Raw genomic sequence first — 23,474 nt, 5'->3', positions numbered from 1 at the left:
CGATTTTAGGGGTGTCTGCCCAGCCAGCCCGGCTTAGCGGCTCGGCGATTTTAGGGGTGTCTGCCCAGCCAGCCCGGCTTAGCGGCTCGGCGATTTTAGGGGTGTCTGTAGCCCGGCTTAGCGGCTCGGCGATTTTAGGGGTGTCTGCCCAGCCAGCCCGGCTTAGCGGCTCGGCGATTTTAGGGGTGTCTGTAGCCCGGCTTAGCGGCTCGGTGCTGAGTCCCGCTGGGGCAGGCTCGCCGTGCCCGCGGCTCCGGGCACCGAGCGCCCGCGGGGAAGTGCCAGAGGGAACCTGTGTGGGCTGAGTCGGTGACACTGAGCTCTCAGCGACCGGCAGCGAGGGTGAGCTGCTGCAGCCCCCTCTGGGCTCCAGCTGGCACGGTTACGAATACAAGAACAATTGGCGTTTGGGTGAGGTTACACCGAGCCCCGCTGCCGGGACAGGGTTACCCTTGCCTTGCCCTCCTGTTCCGGGCAGGGAGTGGGACGGTGCGGTTTGCCCGCTCTGGCACAAAGCCAGCTGGCGGGAATCCTTTCTGTTGGCTGAGCAGGACAGACACGTTTAACAGCGTGCCACGAGACGCTCGAGCCAGCGCGGGCTGGGACCTATCCAGGCGCTGGCAGCCAAACTTCGGGACAGCTCCTCTGGATGACCGCGGCGGGCCGGGACCGCCCCAGGCGCTGGCAGGCACCGCGCTCGGGAAAACTCCTCGGCACCGGACCCGCTCCGCGCCGCCCCAATTGCCATTCACGGTGGCTCATGAATATTCATGAGGGCGGCTGTCCCGCTCTCCCCTCCGCCCGCCCGCGTCACGTGACGCCGCGAGGCCGGAAGCGGCGCTGCCGGCCGGGCCCGGGGACGCCGCCCCCCGCCCGCCACAGGCACTTCCGCCCTTCCGCCAGCCCGGGCTGCCCCGCGCGCCGGCGCCCTCCGCGCTTCCGGTAAGCGCGCGCGCGCGGCCGACCCCCGCCCCGACCTGCGGCCCCGGCCGCCTCGCCGGTGCCCCCGCCCCGGGAGCCTCCCCCGGGCCGCCGCCGCCGCTCCGCCGCCCCGATTTCTAGCGAAACCGCTGATGACGCCGTTCCGCTCCTCTGGGCGACCCGGAAGCGCCGAGGCCCGGCCCGCCCCGTGACCCGGAAGCTCCTCCCCGCTGTCTTTCCGGTGAGGAGGCCGCCGCCGCCGGAGCCGGGCCGGGGCCGCCGCTGGGGGGGAGCCCGGTAACGTGCGGGGCGGCGGGACCGCGGGCGGGGGGCCGGGCAGCGGGACTGCCGGGGCCGGGGCGATCTGGAAGCGGAAATGGAGGGGGGCGGGCTGTCTGTCTGTCCGCCCGTCTGTCCCGGTGGCGGCGGCTCCGCCGCGGGGGAGCCGCGCTCCGGGCCGGCTCCGCCCTCGGCCGCCGCGGGGGGAGGCGTGTCGGAGCTCCACGGGGAGCGCCTGCCCCGCGCATGGCCGGGGTGCCCCGAGCCGCGGGGCCCGCCGAGCGCCGCCCGCTGCCATGCGCGGCCCCGGTAACCGAGGCGGTTTGTTTGCAGAGCCGGCCCTGGAAGGAGGAGAAATGCAAGAAGAGGGAGAGTGAGAGGGGTAAGGAGCTCCCGGAGCTGCGTGAGTGACCCCCGCCCCTGGCCCGGGGGCTGCCCGGCGGGGAGGAGATGGGATGGGCCGCGGGTCCCGGAGCTGGGGGCGAAGGCGTTCGAGCTCCGGGGTGCGGGAGCAGGGACTGAGCGCCTGGAGGGAGCTGGGGCGCAGGGCACGCCCTCTGCCAGGCACCTGCTCCAGCAGGGGCTCGCTTGGTCGGGGAACAGCACCAAAGTTCTGTCTCTAGCGTGCGGGTTTGGGATCCCGGACTTTGTCCGGTACATTTGGGAGATTCCTGATGTGTGTTCAAATGCGCTTGTTCTAAAGGTGTAGCAGCGTTTGAACTTTCTGGTGCTTATGCTTACCGGGGAAGCATTTTTGCTTTTGTTCTAACAGCCTGTGTGGCTTTCGGCATCCTTAGTATTTTGTAGCAATTAAGCTTAAAAGCTCCTCATCATTGAACAAAGATCTTGGGCAGACATAAAACAACAACCTAAATTGTTCCTGAGCAGTACTCTCAGGGCCTTTTGTTGACTGAAAACTCTGTGCCCAATGGGAAATAAAAGCGAGGCATCTGGAGAATAAAGAAACCCGTGTTAAAAGTCAACCTCTGAATAAATACCTGCATATCCAACCCTGATTGTGCCTTCCAGAAACACAGCCTCTATCTCACCATATACTTGCACGTGCTTTTATCTATCTGTTTATGATTAAAGTGGTGACCTGCCAAGAAGTATAAATGCAGCACGTTAAGTATGTGATTCTGTGAAGTACTCTGTGAGGTCTAAACTCCAGATCCCTTGTCCCTTGTGAGTTTTCTGGTTCACTCGGTTGTTTATTTGGTGTATGTACATTTGTGGTCTGTACACAGAAAGTGTTTTTGGTTTATATCAGGAGGGTACGTTGACATCTGTCTGATACTAGACTGGTGAATAGGAAGAAGGTCCCATCTCTGGCCTGTTTGTGGAAGCTGGGATGATGAAGGCCCTGCAGTGGGAGCGTGCTGTGGTACAGGGTTGAAGCTCCAGCCCATGTCTGGTAGTTATAGAGCAATTGGAAGGGTTACGAGCAGAGTTCTGGTAAAGTAAGTGTGAGCAGTGTCTGAGTGGGGGCTGCCAATAGGGGTGCATGTTTCAAAATACCCTTTTAGCCTAAAAATGGGGTAGGGGAGGGACAGCTCGGGGTAATAAGACTGTAGGTTGGTGGAGGAATCTTACCTTTGTTTTCTGCCTTTGGAAGACTGGCTTGCTAGTGAAATTGCATGAAAGCTTCAACTTTTACACCATTTCTCCTTTTCCTCCACATTCTTATAACTCCATCACACTTCAGCCTTTCAAGCCAGAAGTTTGAGGCCTGGTAGATAATATGATCAAATGTGAAGGTTTTGGGACGGGGAGGTGGATTCTAAGGGAGTCTAATCAAATCAGTCTACCTGTCCTTTGAAGAATCAATAAGAGCCATGTTTGACTTGCACACTTTGTAAGCTGAGCAAACAAAAGTTAGATTCTCTGTGAAGTTCTGGTGGAAGACAAGATGGAGACAAGCAGCAACTGAGTGCCCTGGCCTCTGCTAGTCCAGATTTTGGAATCTGGAAATGGACTTGCCTTTTGTTACTTGTTCTCTTTAAATAAGAAAGCTGTTGTGAGGTGGTTTTTTTTTTTTGCTTAAATTGGCATCTTTTTGTTTAACTCCTGAAGTTTGCAGTTGTATCCAAGAGAGTCTTGGACAGCTACAAAGTTTCTCTGGAAAATCCATCTGATCATTATATGAGCCTTTGTGGTTTTGGACAGTCAGGTTCACTTTGGTGTTTTTGATGTGGAAGCTAAGCAAATAACGGTGTATTTATTTTAAAAACAAAACAAAAACCAAGCAAAAAACCTCAAACTTGGAAATTCCAAACAAAATAGCTCTCTTGATTCAGGTGGTGCTCAATTGCCAAGGATGTGTTATCTCCTCATGTGTGCCCATCCTATGGAAGAAAAAAGTCATGTAATTAAGCGTTACATGCATAGGGCTGTGCTGTGGGCAGTGTACTTAATAATTAATTTGGCTCAGAAAAGAAAGCAGAGGAAGGAAGGTAAGAGTCTTGCCCCATCAGCCTCTGATTGAATCACAGTGGTGTAAATCCAGAGTAATTCAGTCAGGCAGCGAGCAGTCTGACTGCATGCCACCAACGTAAGGTAAATAATTTATCCTTAAGTGTGTTTATTGGTTGATTTGCAGTGAGTGAGTGAGGCAGGAGTACTTGGCCTTGCTGTTGCATGAGCAATTCATAAAAACAAAATTATCGGGTAATTTGGTTCATTTAAATACTGCTTCTCCACATAGAGGAAAATTATCTTTGCATTTTGGCTCACACACAGCAAATCCACATGTATTTATTCTGTCTTGATAGACTTCTGTAATGTGTTTCATGCTACTGGGGGCATCCCTCTGAGCTCCCCTGATGATTGAGATAGACCCTTCAGAAACAATATTGTTCAATTATTAGACCACTGGCAGACCATAATAGAAATACAAGTAGGACAGTTTGCAGGTAGCTGCATGAAAAACCTGTAATGGTTGTGCTCTCCGCCAGATGTATTCTGAGCATAGTTTTTACCTACCACTTTTGCCATATATGGTTAGGAATAGATGTATCTTCTGTTTCAGAAAATATTGTTTTGTTAATTTCTTTAGGTTCTGAGTAATGTTTTTGCAAGTACAACAAACTTTGTCCACAAATGGTATTACAAAGAGGAATGTAAGGATTAGAAAGGGAAATGCTTCTTCAGTCAGGTGTTCCCAAAGAGATTATGCCTCTGTGCTTAGGAGTCTCTCTTTTGGTGTCCAACTTGTCCTCTGAATGTAGGGAGAGTTGAGATGAAGCAGTGGGCACTTGGCTAGGGACAGGATCCTACAGAGTTCGATGGAAAGAAAATGGACAATGGAGAGCTGTGACACAATCTCACTTGGAAATAGGGTATCTCAGGAGTAGGGGAATCATGTTATTTTCCTACTGCTTAGTGCCAATGGAGGAGAGCAGGAGTATTGAATTATATTTCTGTGTTTCTTTGAAGAGTGGGGCTATGGTGGGCAATAGGAAGTTAGGAGCCCTGAGTTTGACTTCTTGGTGTGCTGTGGCTGTCTGTTATCTTGGGCAAGTCTGTTTCCCTCTCTCTGCCTGTCTTTCTTCCTAGTAACATAATGCTAATGTCCCTTTGCTGCATCTGGGTCCTTAGTGTTGAGCTGGGGTGGAGGGACGGGCAAGGTCCAAAATTTTCACTGCCTGTGGGGTCAGACTGTCTGTGATGGTGAAAAACAGTTTTCATCTGTATTTGCCTGCTTGCAGATGCACAGACTTCATTTATGCTTGGGTGGATGATAATTGGGAAAATTTGGATATGTTCTGGGTTTCTAGTCAGTCCTATTTTTTGCATGGAGGACTACTGGGCAAGGGGTGTTTCAGATGAACCCAAGCCCATGGGAATAACAGGCACCTTTTTCCCCTGGAAATAATTTTTTTTATTTGGGCAAATAGCTCAAAAGTGGGGAGAAGTTGCTTAAGAAAGTCAGGGGAGATTAAGGAACTGTCACAGCATTAGACTGAGTCAGTTCCACGTTGGAGTTTCTTTGAGTTTAATGGTTTTTTTGTGTGTGTGTCTGTGTCCGTCTTCCTTATCCTCCATTCCTCTTCCCTTCCCCCTTCTTCTTGCCCCCTGTGCCCAGCTAGGATGGAAGAATCTCATTTCAACTCCTCCCCGTACTTCTGGCCAGCAGTGCCCACCGTCTCGGGACAGGTAAGATCTTCCAACCCATTATGTTCAGAAGTTTACAATACATGTTGTATGATGAGTGTTCCTGTTGCATTTCTTGCTCAGCCAAATGCTGGGTAAAGCTGTGCCAGGGAATGCTAAAACCTGTCCTTCCCCCTGTTTAGATTGAGAACACCATGTTCATTAACAAGATGAAGGAGCAGCTATTGCCCACAGAGAAGGGCTGCAGCCTGGCTCCCCCCCACTACCCGGCCTTGCTGACAGTCCCCACCTCTGTGGCCCTGCCCACTGGTATCTCCATGGACTCGGACACCAAGCCGGAGCAGCTGACACCACACAGCCAAGCCCCCGTGACTCAGAACATCACCGTGGTACCAGTGCAGTCTGCTGGGCTCATGACAGCAGGTAGGGCACTCCAGAGGCTTCGGCAGCCTACAAAGGGGACTGTGGGGTGGGGAAACATGAGGCCCTGGAGAATCCGTATTGGCCTGTAGATTGTTCCTGGCCTTACTGATGGGGTGGCCTGCCTTGGTGTGGTTTCACTGTGAATCTCTAGGCACTCCATACATCTACCCTTTTTATGGAAGTTTGACTTCCAGTAGTGGAGACTGGGAATGCTTTGGGAGGGGAAGCTACCCTTCTGTTTGTGTTGTAGTCAAAAGTAGATGCGTCTGTGGGATAAGGGGTTGGGCATAATTGGAGATGTAATAACTGACTTCCTCCACCTTCCTTTGTTTGCAGGTCCTGGTCTGGTGATAACTTCCCCATCAGGTTCTCTGGTGACCACAGCCGCCTCTGCCCAGACCTTTCCCATCTCAGCTCCCATGATTGTCTCTGCGCTACCCCCTGGCTCCCAGGCAGCCCTGCAGGTGGTTCCAGACCTGTCCAAGAAAGGGACAACCACCCTTGCTGAAGGTGGCGGGGCTGGGGGAGTTGCCCCCAAACCACCCCGGGGCCGGAAGAAGAAACGATTGCAGGAGTCGGGGCTGCCAGAGATGAGCGACCCCTTTGTGCTGACAAACGAGGATGATGAGGACCAGCACAAGGATGGCAAGACATACAGGTGGGGAGTGGGGTTAAACCTTGACTGTAACATTGCATGGGGATGGGGGTGTAACCCTTCAGAGGGTTACATGGGGAAGAAGAGATCTCTGCCTTGTACGTAGAGAGTCCCTGAGTAGAGAATCTTTGAGCTGCAGAAATAGTTGAGTTTTCTTTTGGGTCAGGAATATTTACAAGCTGATGGGTTGACCCAAAACTAAGGATATCCTTTTAGTGGACAGTCTTGATTTCCTGAATGTGTAGTTGTTACTAGGTTAGTTAATGACCAGGATGTTATGGAGGCTAAGCTGCATCCTTGATGGCACAGCCAGGTAATATGGCTGGTGTACTGCAGAGTGCAGTGCTGGTTGGTGCAGCTGGAGCACTTCTGGTGTAGCTGAGAGCCCTGGTATACCTGGGTGCTCCTCAGTTAGGACTTCTGGACTTCTGTCTGTCCAGTGGAAAGACCACGAACTGGAGACACACAGTGAACAGTGGTGGTAGTGTCTGCTCCTGTGTGTATTGCCCCGTGTGATCTCCTTCCCTCTCAGTACTCCAAACAAAACAAGGGGAAAAAATGTGATTCTGAATTAAATATAAGGGTGTTTCTGAACCCTAAGTGTGTCAGATAAGAGGGAGAAGAGTTCTGAGCCCTGAGGTTGGGTTTCTGAGCTTGGAGGGATGTGGCTTGAGTTTACGAGTGATGGGGAGGGGAGAGATAAGGTAAGAGGAAATACTTAAACCAGAGGATAAGCAGTGTGGGTGTTTTAGAAAAGGTGGGAACCAGACAGAGCAGAAAGGGGTAGGCAGTAAATGTGATGGTCTGTCTTAAGTGGAAAGCAGGAGCACTTATGGGTGTTTCAATGATAGATGTTTCTGACAGATGATTAAGATAAATAAGAGGCAAAATAGTAGCCAAAATGAAACAGAAATAGAAGATGGTCCCTAGGTCTTCTCACTTGCCTATAATGTGCCCAGGATCCCATATCAAACAGTTTTCCTTTTGTCATCCTAGATGTTCTTTGTTTTGGTACAGATTTAGTTCTCTTTCTGGAATTATGCCATAGGAATATGAAGGCATCTACACAGAATCTGTGCACTCACCCCAGGCATTTTTTCACTTTTAACTATAGCATTTTTTAAATGTTTACATTTTTTAATCAACACAGTTAAATGGGTGCAAAACTAGAGCTTGGATCAGCCTTTTTATCTTAGCCAATGTCCCAGTTCTTCCACTTTGAAAATATAATCAGCGTATGGTGAGGAAGGGTGGGAGTGTTAGGTAGCTTGCTATTTGTAATCCCACCATTTATTTTGGGCCATAGCCACAGATCCACACTACTCAAGCTGCTTACAGTCTGGGTTGCTAATTAGGTTGTTAAATATGTATTTACAGGGGACACAATTGGCAATGAACACTAGAATTAAAGCTGAACCCGGGCTTTAATTATAGCTCCTTGTTTACTTGTAAGTTTGGAAAAAAATGCCCAAGACCAGGTGGAGTGACTCAGCAGAAACTTTATGAGCACGCATAGTCTGTGTAATAGCTCATGAAAAAGGCTTTGCAGGGAAAAAACAGATGAGTATATTTGTGGGAACATGCAATTTCCTTATATTTAAGATTTCTTTATGTTTAGCCTGAGTGTGGTACCTTTCACCAGCTCCCATCCTAAGTAGGCCTTCCTCTGAGCAGTGCTTAGGTGTGAGAGAGCTAAATTGAGATTTATTGAAGACCACCAATAGTGGTACTTCAGGAGGGAGTACTTCTGTCCTCCTTGAGATCTGCTCTTTGGATGATGCATCCCATGTGCAAGTTTGGAACTAAAAATGATTGTTGGAAAAATAAAGGAAAGCACTGTCTTCTCTTGGAGCTGTGGGAGAGAAGACCTTTGTGCAACACAGTAAAATCATTTCTCTAAAACACGCATATGAATAGACTCACAAGTTAAAACTTGGAGGAGTACTGGGATCCTTCTGTATTCTAGAGGATGATTTCAGTAGTTCCCGCCACTACAGTAAGCAGACATATGCTAGCTAAATTAAGACTGTGGGTGAGGTTCATCTACTCCTGCTTCTTTCTCAGGCTGGAGGAGGAGTTGGTTTTGGCATTCATATGACTACGTTTGTATGATTTCACTGATTCCCGTGATGAGATGCTGACAATAATGTACTCAGATTCCTGGAAGGAGTTGTACTACGTTGATCAGTGTGGGGTTTTTTTAATACCTAATTCCTAAAGCCTGGGATTATTTTGTCAAATTTAATTATTTTTTTAAGCTTTGTTTTTTAGCACTGTGAGGTCTCTTGTCATGAGTGTCTGGGCAGGTGATTAATATTTGTAATTCCTGACTCCTAGTGTGGTGATAAAGACAGAGTAAGGCCTTGAATGAGGATCACAGCCAGACAGATGTGGGAGGTGTTGGAGCATAAACCTTGATACATATACTGCAGCTCATCCCATTCTCTACTAAATGTAGAAATGCCTGATCCAGCAAATGGCAACTGTTTTACTGCTGTATCATCTCCAGAAGTGAATCAGTAGGCTACTGTGAAAGTGGTGGAAGAATCTCTGTGATTAGGATTTTGTTTTTTGTAAGAAAAGGTGTGAGGCTTTGGCTAATGATGGCCATGCTTGCGGATCTTTGACATCTGTCCTTAGGATTCAAATGGCAGAGTCCTTGGTGCTTTGCATTGTGCTACTGGAAGAATGCTTGCACCTGCAGGGGACAACGTCTGAGCCAGTCCTGTGAAACATTTTCTTTCATGAGTAATGTCACTTCAGTCTTGTCTGGATTAATCGTCAGCTTTTTGTTAATCTTCCCTGACATCTTTGTAGAATTTGCTTTTTCTTTGGAAAATGAGATCAGCATCAAGAGCCTTTCTAGAAAGATGCTGGCACTGTGGAGCACATGGCTTCTTCCCAGTGCTGTAAAAAGTGCTGAGGATAAGGTAGCAAACAGGTCCTGGATACAGTAGGATTGGTTTTTAGTCCTGGTGTGGTGCCTGTACCTGTGCACTTTTAGAAGTCTGTGGTGTGATGTGATCAGTGGACAAGACTGATAATGTGGTTCAGCCGCTCTGGGCCAGATCATCAATTCTCTTGCTCTTGACAGTTCTCTAAGCAGTTTCTTTGTAAGAGGAAGAGAGCTCTGTATAGGTATTGCTAGGCTCTGGTACTAAGTGAAATCTAGAATAAATACCAATTTATAGTCTGGAATGTTTTGCAAGCTGTGCTCTGGAGCCTCGGATACCAACAGAAGGGTAGTTAGCTTGAGAAGGGCCTCACTGTCATAGTGTAATCAACAAACTATCTTCACTTTACTTTTGGGTTTTCCTTACTTTCACTGGGGAACAGCAGGGAAGTTGGAGACAATAAGCAGCTGAGGGACTAGGAAACTTCAGAGATGAGTCCAAGGTGCAAAAGAGTACAGAAGCCTTAGTAAACCGAGCTGTACAAGGTGAGGAAGCTGGTTGGAGACCCTCATTAGAGAGTAAATTATGTACACAAGGGGGACTAGTGGCTTGAATACAGCATGTGGGCATCTTCTCAGATATGTCTTAAGCCTTTTTTTTCTCCTCTCTACTGGATTTAGTATTACTGTTTAGTGGACTTGTTCTGAATTAATTTGTAATGGTGGCTGCTAATGAGTTTAGTAAGCCACACGTGCTTGTGACAATATTGTTGCATTTGGCCAGTTTTAAGCTTTGAAAAAATCCATTAGGCATGCTCTGAGATGATTTATAGTTTGCAGGTGGAAATATGTGAAGGCAATATTCTCTTTGAGGCTTCTTGAGGCTTGCACGACTCAGCAAGACTCAGGCACTCGGCAGACATTCCATCTCCACAGAGGAGACAAATGCAGCCCAACTTCTCTCAGTTGCTGTGAGGCTAGACTATAGATCTACTCTTTCTGCAGCTCTTTCTAGAGTTGCACTGAAGGGCCAAACAGGCTTTTCCTTCACACACAGCTGCTCCTTCTTCTGTTTCAGAAGTAGTCTCTAGTGCCCAGTGTGGAGAGTAACCTCCCCCTCTGATGGACACAACAGCGAGGCATGAGAAGACACTGCCTGGTTCAAACGTGGTAGGGATGAGAATGAGGTATGGGCAGGGATTGGGGCTGTTAGTGCTGAGGAAATCTGGAAACTTGGTAGAGATGGGAATCAGAAAGGAGGAGAGAAAAGACAGGAACCTACAAACTAGGGAATGCATGAGAGGATGTGATGAGGAGCCTCTTTGCAAGGGAGAGAGGGGAGAGCTAGCACAGGAATGAGCTATAAACAGCCAAGACTGAGGGGTGGAGGAAAGAACCAGACCTGCTAGGTGCTGGAAAATGAGGTACCTAGAACTAGCAGAACAGAGAGGGACAAGAGTATGGGATCTGGACAGGCCAACAGAGGCATGAGGGAGAGGAGATAAGTGTTAGGTTATTGAGGGAATGAAGTAGTGAAGAGCCCCTGCAGTAAAGGATCAAGAGGCTTGGGTCATGTGGGTAAAGAGCTTGGATCTGGGCCTTGGTGCAGGAGTGGCAATTGCTCTGGGCTAGAAGGCTAAGGGCAAAAGGGGAATTAACTTTGAAGTGTCAGGCAGAAAGTTTGACCACATTCCCTCCAAAGCCTAGAAATAGTAGACCCAGTGTTTCTAAATTTTGCCATGGCTTTGATGTCAGCATAAGAATGTGACCTCCTCTGGCAAAGAACTTCATCTCCCTCTTAGGCTAGAAAAAGGTGACAAAGTATTGTTGCTGTCATTTATCATCTTAGCTGCAGTGGCAGAGGTCTGTGCAATGGATTTTAAGATTGCTGATGACCAACGTGGGTGTCAGTATGATGCCACACGTTGGAATTTCTGTTTGCTTTTTTTAACAAGTAGTTCCGTGAGCAGCGGAACTAATGATGCCTGGTTTCCAGCGACTCTCTCCTGTGTGGATTCTCTGATGTCTAATCAAGGGTGAGCTTATTAGCCTTTCCCTCAGCAGAGGACTCCAAGAGAGTCTCTCTTCTTCCCTCAGCTGCATATTTTTAGACTTGTGTTGACTTTTAAGATCCATACCCCTTTTCCAGATTGGTTGGCATTGGCTTATGATCTCAGAGCTCTAAGGAATACTGTTGCACATGCACATTTACATATACACATATACAGTTTGTACACATAATCCTTGCTTTGTATATAAATGCAATGCTTGGAGCTTAGAAAATGACAATTTGACTGGCCACATGCCTGAGGGTATAATGAGATAAAACCTTGTGTTATGGTAAGTTCTCTCCCTTCTGCTGAGATACTGTAACCGTGTGTGTGAGCACATAGGTGCTTTCCCTTGGTGGTTCCTCATAGTGCCAAAGAAAAGGAATTGACAGGAGAAGTTCTGCAGTCACAAATTCTAATTTTGGCATTTTACTTGTCAATGGAACGAGTGCGTGCGAGGGAATGAGGAGGACAGTCAAAGTTTCATCTTGGGAGAGAGGGAACTTTAAAATTGTATTTTGTGCCTCTTATCTGATTATACATTAATTTGGCCCTATTGAGTCAATGCACTTTGATACCATCCTTGATTAGTTATTGGTGCATGATAGCCTGTTAGAGACCTGCATGTTTGCTCAACCTGAAAGGAATATTCTGTAAGAAGAAAATAAAATGCATTGACATGGGATTGTGGAATTGAGGAGGATGGTCTGGGGAAGGCATTTGCTAGTATGAAGAACTGTTGATTACACTTGCCTCCGCCACAGATTGCTGTGGTATCCTACAGCCCTACAGATAATCTTGCCTTGAAGTGTGTGCAAGTATGAGTTAGGTTGAATCTTCAGTGGATTTGCATTTGTCTCAGGCTACAAATGACCATAGTGAGTTATCCTGAAATAATTAACATTTGGTGTTCCCAAAACCATAATCTCAAGTATCATTGAACACTCCTCTGTTACAGGTCAGACCCTGTTCTGCTTTGCAGAAGTGTGGCATCTCATAGGAGTAGCATAGAAATCTATAGGAGCAGTGATATGAATGTATGTAATAGGAATTTTCCTTTAAAGGAAAAAAAGAGGTCACAAATACCAGTCTGGCCATATGGAATTAGTGGGTACGTCTCTCTTACTGTGTTTCACTGTGTCTTTTGTGATTCCCTTCCCTTACAAAAACTGAAACAGGGACATTGTGGGGATAGATGAGTGCTTATGGAGCATTGATATTTCTGTGGTGGGTACAGGAGATGAGTGATCTGCTGCATGAGGTTGGAATTGCTTGTGGTCGACAAGGCTTAAGGCTGTCCAGAGTGGTGATAAAAAACCAGAATGCTTGCTTGTTAAGTGTCTGTCTGTGCAACATAGTAAGAGTGCAGTTATATGGAAATAGTCAATAAAGCTGCATCAGAACACACCTGCATTGTGGAGCCAAATTATGGTGACATGGATGACCTCAATCTGGTGTTTTCAAATTTCCTTGTGCTTTCTTATTGGCCTTTTGTATTATTTTAATTTTAGCTCTTGCATGATATCAACTATACTAGGAAGCACATTATTGTGTTTTATTGTTTTGTTGGTCTTTTATGCTAATGGTGACTGATTTAAAAAATTGGAGGACAGTGTCTTAGGCCTGATGTTCAATGATTTGGACATCAACAGAAAGTCATGGCTAATAACCTAAAGATAAAAGCAATGAGGCTGGATAGCTGTAAAGAAATGGGATCTTTATGTGATTGTTAACTCTTCAAACAAAATGTATTTGAATACAGTCCCATGGAAGACAGCCTATTGGGACTGTGTGATTTCTCAGCCAGGGACTGAGATCCAGATGTTTGGACACAATGGAAAACATTATCAGACAGAAGTGTTTTGTTGGACTATTGAATGTCTCTGGTCTAAAGATAAGGAATATGGAGGAACAATATCCTGGAAAGCAATGACTGTGAAAAAGTCATTAGGAATTAAGTGACATCATGAAAGCTCCCAGTGCAAGACTGTGAGAGAAAAGGTTTAAGGTGCAACTGTGAAGGCATAAATGATTGAGTCATTAAAAGAAGACAGGCAACTTGTGAAGTATACTAAAATACCACAAAATTCTGGGTCAAATATTTTTAGGGTCATTTGGAAAAATGGATAAAATGCAGGAATGCCCTCAAATCTGGGAACAGGGAAAGTGCCATATGATGAGAGCATTTTAAACTGCTCTTTGCCTTGCCAGTATATGAAGAGTGTTTTCTGCAGCTGTACCAAGCCACCAGGTGACTGCAGGACTGTGGAAATAAGTTGACCAAGATCTCTGAGCATAGATTTGTTACACACTCCAGGAGTGTAAACTGTTCAGTGGAAGCACAGCATTGGCTTTTGAATAGGAGCTGATGCTGGATATGCCAGTGTGGAAGAAGAGGTACAATTCCTGTGCCTTCATTTTGTGCTGGCATCTTCATACTCGCTGGCTTTATTTGGGTGTTGCCCAAGTGTACCTGTGTATCTTGGATGTTAGTTTTGTCTCCTTTTCCCTCCTCTTACAAAATATTAATAAGAAAATGTTTAACTTCAACTTAAAAAATGGGGGAATGTGAGAGTCAAGTTAGCATTTATCATGAACTGTCCATCCATTATTATGCTGTGCTTGCATTAGTTACTTCATTAACTCTGCATTGCAAAGGCAGGACATTTCCTTCCTTTTTAAAGGAACTGCTGATTCTGACAGCCTAAACTTACTCTTATCATCTAGTCTAATTTCAGACTTTCCTGGTTTGATTTTTAGTTTAACTGAGGGTCTAACTTGTATATGTAGCCTAACAGAAGTCTACAATTAACTTGTAAGACTACTCTCAGTAGATACTAGGAATTCGAATTCTCAGAGCCATATAAAAGCTTACATAGTTTTAACAACTGTGATACTGATTAATTAAGCACTTGATTGGAAAAGGATGTTAATCCATGATGGGCAAATTTTACTATGAGCTGGTATTTCAGATGGTATTTTATCTCCTAACAGCATCTGATGAATGAGGCGGAACATTCCATGGAAAGTGGAAAAAAATACGGCACTGTGAGCCACAGAGTTGTAGTCTAGTTGCTGTAGGCATCATTTTCTTTATGACTCATTGTGATGACTTTCATATGGGAGTAGAATTAGAATTGTACATCCACCTTTTGCTGGCATTTCATTATTTTTGAGAGTGTCTGTCTAACATGAACATTTTCTGCTTATGTTCATTTCCTATAAAAAAGAAAGCATTGTAAACATTGGAAGGGGTTACTTTTGATCTCTGGCATATGGCTGAGTGCTAATTTAACTGTTGATATGAACCTTTGTTTTATTAAGGATATTTTCTCCAAGGCTGTCTGAATTTGCAGAGCTATAACAAGCAGCTGCAGGGGATGTTGTGTCACACCATCAATAGGAATGCTGCAGTCATTTCTGTTTCTTGCTGTCAGAAAGGATGTAGGCAAAGGAGGGGTAGTTTAGAAGCACAGTGGGAAGACTATTAAAAATGGATATTAAACAGAGGGGGGGTAGAAATCAATTATTTCATATAGTGTTTCATTCATGCTTAGCAAGGAGCATTCCCTATTTTTCCTCTCCCCAGCCAGAATTTCACTGAAGTAGAATACTGAAATGCAGTTAGTGTCAGATGGGATATTCTCATTAGCCATATAGATTTAACATTTTTTCGGATCCATATTTGCCCACTAGAGGGCTGATTGCATCTTCCCCTTTAATATTTGATGTTGTCTGAGGCAGAATGCAAAGCCCTTAATTAAATGGATCATTTGTTCCTGTGAAAAAGCCTGATACCACACAATATAAAATTCTGAAATGCAGCTTTTTGTTATATTCCACGGCTTTTTTTACCTCAAAAGGCTCATGAATTTGTTAATGCTGCATAACATTCTTGCTCTCTGAGGGTTGATGCTAATTAGATGATTAGAAAATGAGTTCTTGTAAGATTTTAATTCTAAATGTTGTTTGAAAAACAATATCAGAATGTCTATAGCTGCTAAATTCAGACAACAGGGGTTCTTTGGTTTGTTTGAGGGTTTTGTTTTGATTTTGGGGAGGTTAGGGTTTTGGGGGTTTTTGTTATTGTTGTTGAGGCCTGTTTTTGCTAATAATCAGGTTTATCATTTTCATGCAAGTGCCAGTGATGTTTTGAAAACTTCTTTATAATTTTATTTTGAAAATAGAAGAGGACATGCAGTCTGTTTCTCTTAATTAAAGTTTATTTTAGAGAATTTCCAACCTAAGGCAGATACCTGGCAAAGCAAATAAGTAAAGGAAAAGGTGCACAGAAGTTATGGAAGATAAAGTTGATGGCTTTGTGGCACTATAGATTTAATGCATGGGACTACTTAGACTTGATGGCATGGTAAAGTTCATTAATTTTTCAGAACAGAATAGACTACTTAAAATATACAGTCCTATGTACAGCACAGAAGAGATTAGTGCCCAGCATTCTCTTTAAACTAGAGCAAAACCCTTAGAAGGGTATTTCTCTCAGGAAAGTACCTGGATTGTCAGAATGCTGTTTGTAGGGGCCAAGTGATTGAGACCATATTGTAGCCTCCAAGCCTTGTTCCAAAGATGCATTATTCTCACAGCTGGAAAAAGCCTGTTTCCTCTTTTTCAGTTCTGGTGTCAGTTGTTGTTCCTCATTATATCTTACTTGTTCATAAAATAAACCACTAGTAATTGATATTTTTCTCTCTACATAGATTTATTTGGATATTGACCAAGTTATCTTTTAAGCTTTACTCCAAACCTAGAGTGAGTGTAGTCAGTGAATCTTTCCTGCAAAGCCAATTTTCCACATGTCATCATTCTTTAGGTTTGCTGAGCCTGTGTGTGAGTTTTTCAGTAATTGTTGAGGACATGAACTTCAGAATTAGACATGCTGTTGGCAAGAACAGTCGCTCCCATCCTGTATACAAGAAGGATACCTGCTATTCCCCTTTGTTTTGGTGAGCCATATTAGCACAGCATCACACTGGGAGCTTGTTCTCAATTGAATGGTTCCTTATCAGAGGGCCAGTGCTGTGGAACGGGGTTCAATTGAGAGTAATGGAAGTCAGCATCTGCTGAGAAGGAGCTTGCTAAAAGTCAAGCATGGGATTATGCTGTAATTGCTTGCATTAGCAGGGAACTGGACTTGGCAACTCAAAGGTATTTTTCAGTTCAGTGTTCACCTCAGTTATTGCTAACATTGGTGCTTTCAAAGATACACAGTCCTCATCATGTAAATTTGACTTAATTACTGCAGAATACATATGCTCTATTCAAGTCTAGCATTTCAGGAAGTCTGGAACAAACTCTGTGTGACTCGAGATAGTTTGGTTTATAAACCAAGAGCTACTTTTTTTTAAAAAAAGATTATGCTGATGTACCTTTTTACTCCTTATAGCTTTAATTGATGTAGGGATAAACAACCAAATTGCTTCTGTTTGTTGATTCCAGCAGGGAATGGTGTGTGTGTGTATGCGCATGAGAAGGGATTTATGTAAGGATGTACTTAGTGTGCATGTTCTGTTAGGGCTTGCAATTAAAATGGATTAAGAGAAAGATGAAGGTAGGACACGTGGGAACAACTGTTAGAGATGCTAATGAATGTAAAAGAGCAAAGGTGGAGAGGAGGGAAATGTTATGACAGGTGTGTGTTAGAGTGCTTGCTAGGGAGGCATGGCTTCCAGCTAAATGGCTCGGAATCAAGCTGTGGCTCGGAAGGGCCTGTGGAAGTTAAGGTAGGTGCTGGATAAATACTGCTTACATGACATACGCTGATCAGACTGCACACATCATAAAGCTTCTGGCTCCAACAGAGTCACAACAGTAGATGTAATGAAGTATCCTCCTGAGGGGAGATGGATATAGGGAAGAGCAGGATCACCTCTGTGGCTTGTAATACCTGCAGAGACTTTTGTTGCTGAGCAGTTTTGTAAACACTATAGAACTCAAGGAAATTCCTAGACAAAACCACTGTGAAAGTTGAATTCATGTTGACCAGCCTTCCTCTGGCTGGCATTTCTTCTCTCAAATGTGACCCTGGAAGTCACATGTGGAGATTCTATTTTGTCTTTAATGTAAATGAAAAACCTAAATTCAGATAAACCTTAACTCTACCCCTTGTTTGAAACACATGGTGGGGTGGGGAAGAAGTGAGTAACTTGGATGTAGCTTCTATCTCTCTGTCAAATTAACAACCACAAAAGCTTTTGCAGTCTTCAACTGTAAAACAGTATGAGCTTCTCTTAACAGCCTGGTGCTGTAGTGGAGGAGCAGTTTTTAACAGCAGCATCCGCAGCAGAGCAATGCCAACTGCTTCTTGTTCAGAGAGTCTGTGTGTTAACAAATACATTTCTGATCATTATGGGAACAGATGGATCCAAACGCCCAGACAAAACATTTTGCATCACATCAGTAAGACTGAAATGATGAAAGCCCACTAGACCAACGAAATACCACATTTATATCCAGAGTATCTTTGTGAGGCCCACTAGGAAAGCAGCACTGCTGTTATTCTCAGCATTTTGTATTCTAAATATTTGAGTGTCTTCTCCAAAAATGGGAGTAGAGTTAAGTGGATTTGGCCATTTCTGCTCTCACAGACTTCACAGTTCATGGAATTAGCTTCTAATATGAACTATAACCTGGGATTTCCAGGTTTTCCAAGGTTTTTTAGACTGAAATAAATCAGTGGGGGGTTTGACTGGGATTTATTCGTATCCCTTTAGGATTGCTGTTGGAAAATTTCCAGTGTGTTGCCCTGTCTCTCTTGCAAGCCAGTTGCAACAACTTCCAATGCCTTCACTTTTCTGGCTGTGAAATATTGTTCTGTTACACCAGTTCCCAGCTTAAATTTGTTCCCCTGGGACTGAACCACTCACAGCCAAGCTGTGTCCCAGGTGAAACCTCCCTAGTTCCACGCCCCTTCTTCACTCAGTGTGGAAGATCCCATCCAGTTAGATTTGATCCATATTGGGGCTTACCCCCATGTGACACTGTCTCTTCCCCTCGCCCCGGTCCCAGGTGCCGGATGTGTTCGCTGACCTTCTACTCCAAGTCGGAGATGCAGATCCACTCCAAGTCCCATACGGAGACAAAGCCACACAAGTGTCCTCACTGCTCCAAGAGCTTCGCCAACAGCTCCTACCTGGCCCAGCACATTCGTATCCACTCAGGGGCCAAGCCCTACACGTGCAGCTACTGCCAGAAGGCCTTCCGCCAGCTCTCCCACCTGCAGCAGCACACACGGTAAGGGCCAGAGGAGGCTGGGGCCCTCTGCACTGCATGTTGCCGTCATCCCAGCATGCTGTGAGCACCTCACCGGGCGACTGCCTGGGCAGACCTGGCTGGTTGTCACAGGCTGGTCAGGTCTTACGCACGACAGACCGGCAGTAGCGGTATCGGACACGTGAGACTGGTCCCTGGCTGTGAGGGGCTGGGTGTGCTCAGGTTAGCGCTGCTCCGCCAGAGAGGCGTCGGCAGCGGAGTGACGCTTTCTGACAGGAGGTAGGGCTGGTTGTGCCAGTGCGAGAGTAGAACGGACATAGGCGGACTGTTCCCTGTCACCCCAGCATAGTTCTGCCAAACATCTCAAGTCCAGGCTTGCAGCCCCCCTGCTATTTCAGCCACAGGCTTCCCACACACAGCTCTGCCAATGCCCCTCAGTCCAAGCTCTATAGTTCCTCTCTCTGGATCCTCCCCCGGTGCAGACAGACCATGGTCTCTTGAATCCAAGGGGAGCACAGTTTGAGACCAAGAGAGCTCATGCTGTGTTTGGAGTTCCTTCATGTAGCAGATAGCGTGGTGCTGTCCCACCCCCTTTGTGCCCTCATTCCATCAGCACTAGCCAGATGGCGGTCATGTCCAACTGCTGCTGCTCCTCCTCCTCTTCGGCAGGATCCACTCCAAGCTCCACACGGCGATTGTCAAGCCGCACAAGTGTCCTCACTGCTCCAAGAGCTTCGCCAACACATCCTACCTGGCCCAGCACCTCCGCATCCACTCGGGGGCCAAGCCCTACACCTGCCGCTACTGCCAGAAGGCCTTCCGCCAGCTCTCCCACCTGCAGCAGCACACACGGTAAGGGCCAGAGGAGGCTGGGGGCCTGGCCCTGGTCCCCCCGCGCTGCCGGCATGCACCTCTGGAGCACGCGCGCCAAGCATGCGGGGGGCGGGCGGGGAATGCGGCCGGCTGCACCCCCAGAAGGAGGTGACCCACCCGAGTGGACGGAGTGGAGGCTGCGCAGGAGACACTGACCACGTCAGGGCTGAGGTGGGCACATGCTGTCCCTGGGGATCCTTGGTCTTGCACCGTGGGCGGCACAGAGAGAGAGCAATAGAGAGAGAGGCATTGGCTGTAGGGGATCCCAGCCTGGCACCACGGGGGTTGGACTGAGTGTGTGGAAGCTGCTCCTGGCATTGCAGGGGGACAGGGACAGGTTAACACTGTAGGTAAACTCAGCCTGTTTACTTAAAAGGAAAAACTTTGATGTGTCTATCCTGGAGGGAACAAAGCTGCTTTCTTGGTACTGTGGAAGTAAGAGAACAGATTCCTCTTGATCATTTGGAACTCCTGAGATTGGAGCAGGGAGCCTGGACCTCCAGACCCCTTTCCAATACATTTTTAGGTAGCTCACGTGCTGAGCTGTCCAGGCATTCATAAGATGTTGCTCCTCAATCCCAGTCACTCTGAAATCTGCTTGACTGCCTGTCTTCAACTTCTAACTGGATGTGGGAGCTGGGCAGAGCTCTCTTTGTCCAGCTAGAACAGCATCTGGAGGCAACATCATCCCCTTCACACAGCAAGCAGGCCCTGGCAGTCTGCCCTGTCTGCCTGCTCACTGCCTCCCATTTGTGCTCTTCCTCCTCAACAGTATCCACACCGGGGACCGACCCTACAAATGTGCTCACCCTGGGTGTGAAAAGGCTTTCACCCAGCTTTCCAACTTGCAGGTAAGGGGCTGGGTGTGTCCTGCCCGCTGGCAGGGGTTGGCAAGGGTGCCTGTGGTAGAGGAAGGTGGAAGAAGTGGGGCAGCTGGGAGGACAGTAAAAGAATACAGAAAGCTATTGAAGCCCTGGACAGGGAAGAGATTCCTGACTTGTGGCACTAGTGGCCCAAAGAACTCATATGAGTTGGTCGCATCCTGTAAAATTAACTTGACTTGAAAGTGGTGAGACCGTAGTGAAGTTCCCCCCAACTATTTTGCAGTTTTCTAACTTAGCTGGGGTGAGAGTTTTGCAAAATGTTACACCCAATAAAGTCTGTGTATCTTGGTGGGTTTTTTGTTTGTTTTACAGTGAAATGGAGGGCATAAGGGTAGGGATATAGGAAGCAGAGGTGGAGTGTCCTGTTGCAGTACCCTGGAGGAGAGGGACTGTAGAGTGTGCCAAAGAGCAAAGAGCTGTAAACACCTGCAAGCAGTTAAAGCAAATCCTGTCCTGAAGGTATTAGATGCAGGGGCCAGAAAAGGAGAGACTGGGAAAAGACTGAGAGTTGCATGAAAACTCAGAAGATGGGGGTTGTGGAGCATTAGGAGTCTGCTCTTCAGATGCCTAGTATGCATGAGTGGGAAGGGCATGTGTGGGGATGGTGTGGTGGGCTGGAGGGAGAAGTTCTGTCCCTGTGCTAGGAGCCAGATTTACCTTCCTCAGCAGCCAGGAGCTTGGGGCCTGGCTGTAATGGGGTGTTTGAGATAAAGCCGTCTCCAGTACTAATGCTTGCTTCCTCACGCTTACTCTTTCCTCCCTGTTACTGACCCCCAGTCCCACAGACGGCAGCACAACAAAGACAAACCTTTCAAGTGCCACAACTGCCACCGTGCGTACACGGATGCTGCCTCGTTGGAGGTACACCTGGCTACGCACACGGTGAAACACGCCAAGGTCTACACCTGCTCCATCTGCAGCCGGGCCTACACCTCGGTGAGTGTTTGCTGCCCTGAGGATAGCAGAAGTGATCAACTTTCCAGGGAGCAGCTCCTGTAGATCCAGTGGGAGCAGTCCCCTGAGTTGCCGTGTCCCTCCCTCTTGGCTTTGGCTCTTGCAAACGTCGTTCCCTCCTCTCACGCGGTCCTTCCCGTTGCAGGAGACGTACCTGATGAAGCACATGCGGAAACACAACATCCCTGACCCACAGCAGCAGGTGGTTCAGGCACAAGCCCAGGCCTCGCAGCAGCAGCAGCACTTCCAGCCGCAGGGCGGGGGGGCAGCAGGGGGCCCTTCTGGAGACACTAATCAACCCAACCCTCCCCCCCAGTGCTCCTTTGACCTGACTCCTTACAAGACTTCAGAGCATCACAAGGACATCTGCCTCACTGTCAGCACCAGCGCCATCCAAGTGGAGCACCTCTCCAGCTCCTAGAGAGACCTCAACCCAGGGAGCAGAACGCCTCTTGTGCATAGCCTGTGCCAGGGGCACCGCTTGGTCAGCGGCCCTCCTCGTGCAACAGTTTCTGGCCTCTCCTCCTGCAGCAGCCTCTTCTGGCTGTGTAACCCTGTTCATGGCAGCCCCTTGCACAACAGCCTGTCTCAAGGGGGTGCTCCTTCTGTGCAACAGCCTGCCTGGTAGGAGGATGCTTCCTTGTGCAAGAGCCCCTTTCCTGTGCTGGGATCACTTCCTCATGCAAGAGCCCCTCCTTTGAAACCCAAAGAAAGGCCCCTGTTTTGCCTTCTCTCTCACTGTAGGATGTGTATGAAGCGGGGGTTGCGTGTTGAGACACGCATGGTGGATGGGATGGAGAGATGGCCCTTGTATATACAGGGGCTTGGACACGTGTTTTTAGCAGGCCACGGAAGAATGTGGCATGGTTCACATCTGGATGGGGTTTTTTGAGGATTGCCTTGAGTGTCTAAGAGAGAAATATCCATTCCTGTCCCTCCTGCTTGTGAAAGGGAGGAGGGGTCGCTCGTCCTGCCCCAAGGACTGGATGGGAGAAACCTTCTCCCCAGTGGAAGGTGAGACCAGTGGAGGGGGGAGAGGTGAGGCATGTTCTCTGGGATGGACAGGTGCCTACACTGCCTAAGGGCTGTGGAGTATTGCATTCTTTCTCCTTCCCTGGTGGAGAGCAGTAGAGAGGAGTCCGTCTGAACTGGCTGCTGCCTCTCTCTCACAGCTGTCTGAGCAGCACAATAGCCCCATAGGAATGTGGGTTCCTGTTCATTGCTCTTCCTGCCTGTTGTGGATTATATCCTAGCAGCTTGTACTCCTCCTCCTCTCCCTCCTGCTTTTCCCCCCACCTCAGAAAAGCCTGCAGGCATCAACAACAAACCAAAAAGCAACTGGAGGGAGGGTAAGAGACTGCCAAAATAATCATCACCCTTCTCTCTACTCACTTTCCTGAAAGGCTGAATGACAGCAGTTCTGATACTCACATACCTGTCCTGCCCCCAGTTTCCCAAAGGGAAAGAGGAGGAGGAGGAGGAGGAGGAGAAGGAGGAGGAGGAGGAGGAGGAGGAGGAGGAGGAGGAGGAATAGACCGGTCTTTTCAAGGGGCTGGCAGGAAGCAGGGAAAGGCTAGCTTCTGCTCATCTCTTGCCAGTGTGCTCTCCCAGGCTCCCTCTTGCCAAGACGGGCTGGACTCACATGGCAGTGGTGGCCTCTTCTGGACCTTGGTCATGGGAGAGAATCCCCAAAAGGTGGACAGTGGAGAGAAGGGGATGAAGATCCCCACAGAGAGACCAATCTAATGAGAAGGGGGAGCCAACAAGAATAAACTGAAGGCCCCTTGAATTTATATATATATATATATATAAATATCTATTCCCCACCCCTGGCCCGCTCTGTCCTTGCTGTAACTGTTTCTATCTCTGTGTTTATAAAACGCATTATCCTGGCAAATTTTTATTTTCAATCTTTGTTTGTTTTTCCCTTTCTCTTCGTCTTCAATTCTCCTTCCTCTATTTTTTTTAATTGGTCCACATGACTGCTAGTCTTGTGTATTACTTACTAGTTTCTTTGGATCATGGAGGCTGACTTGGAAGAGAATGAGAAGGCAAGGGAAAAAGCATGTGTTGTTGGGTTTTAAAATCAGACGCCCACCCAAAGCCTATAGAATCCCAGATTTCTGTACGAACAACCAATAGGGGCTTCTATTTTATTTTTTTTTAACCACCCTGTATAGAAATAAATTGGTGTAAAAGGC

At 47.3% G+C, this 23,474-nt stretch overlaps 1 protein-coding gene across 8 annotated transcripts; it reads left to right on the top strand.

Moving 5' to 3' along the window:
* Positions 1-913: 913 nt before the first annotated feature.
* On the top strand, positions 914-23,474 carry ZNF384 (zinc finger protein 384). Of its 8 annotated transcripts, none has more exons than XM_021548824.3 (11): positions 1,093-1,218; positions 1,534-1,582; positions 2,471-2,660; positions 5,289-5,355; positions 5,496-5,736; positions 6,073-6,394; positions 18,359-18,583; positions 19,232-19,414; positions 20,208-20,286; positions 21,097-21,255; positions 21,419-23,474. In XM_021548824.3, the coding sequence occupies exons 3-11, from the start codon at positions 2,608-2,610 to the stop codon at positions 21,692-21,694; spliced, it is 1,605 nt and encodes a 534-aa protein (XP_021404499.1). In that variant the 5' UTR covers positions 1,093-1,218; positions 1,534-1,582; positions 2,471-2,607; the 3' UTR covers positions 21,695-23,474. The 8 variants fall into 8 exon arrangements, with proteins under 8 accessions (XP_021404505.1, XP_021404506.1, XP_021404504.1 ...); XM_077781255.1 differs by having other exon boundaries at positions 1,094-1,218; positions 5,285-5,355; XM_021548830.3 differs by lacking the exons at positions 1,093-1,218; positions 2,471-2,660 and adding an exon at positions 914-942 and having other exon boundaries at positions 5,285-5,355.

Source organism: Lonchura striata, chromosome 2 (genome assembly GCF_046129695.1).
Source record: "Lonchura striata isolate bLonStr1 chromosome 2, bLonStr1.mat, whole genome shotgun sequence".
Lineage (NCBI taxonomy): Eukaryota > Metazoa > Chordata > Aves > Passeriformes > Estrildidae > Lonchura > Lonchura striata.
Note: the sequence above shows the minus strand (reverse complement) of the source record. Positions and strands in the feature narration are given on the sequence as shown.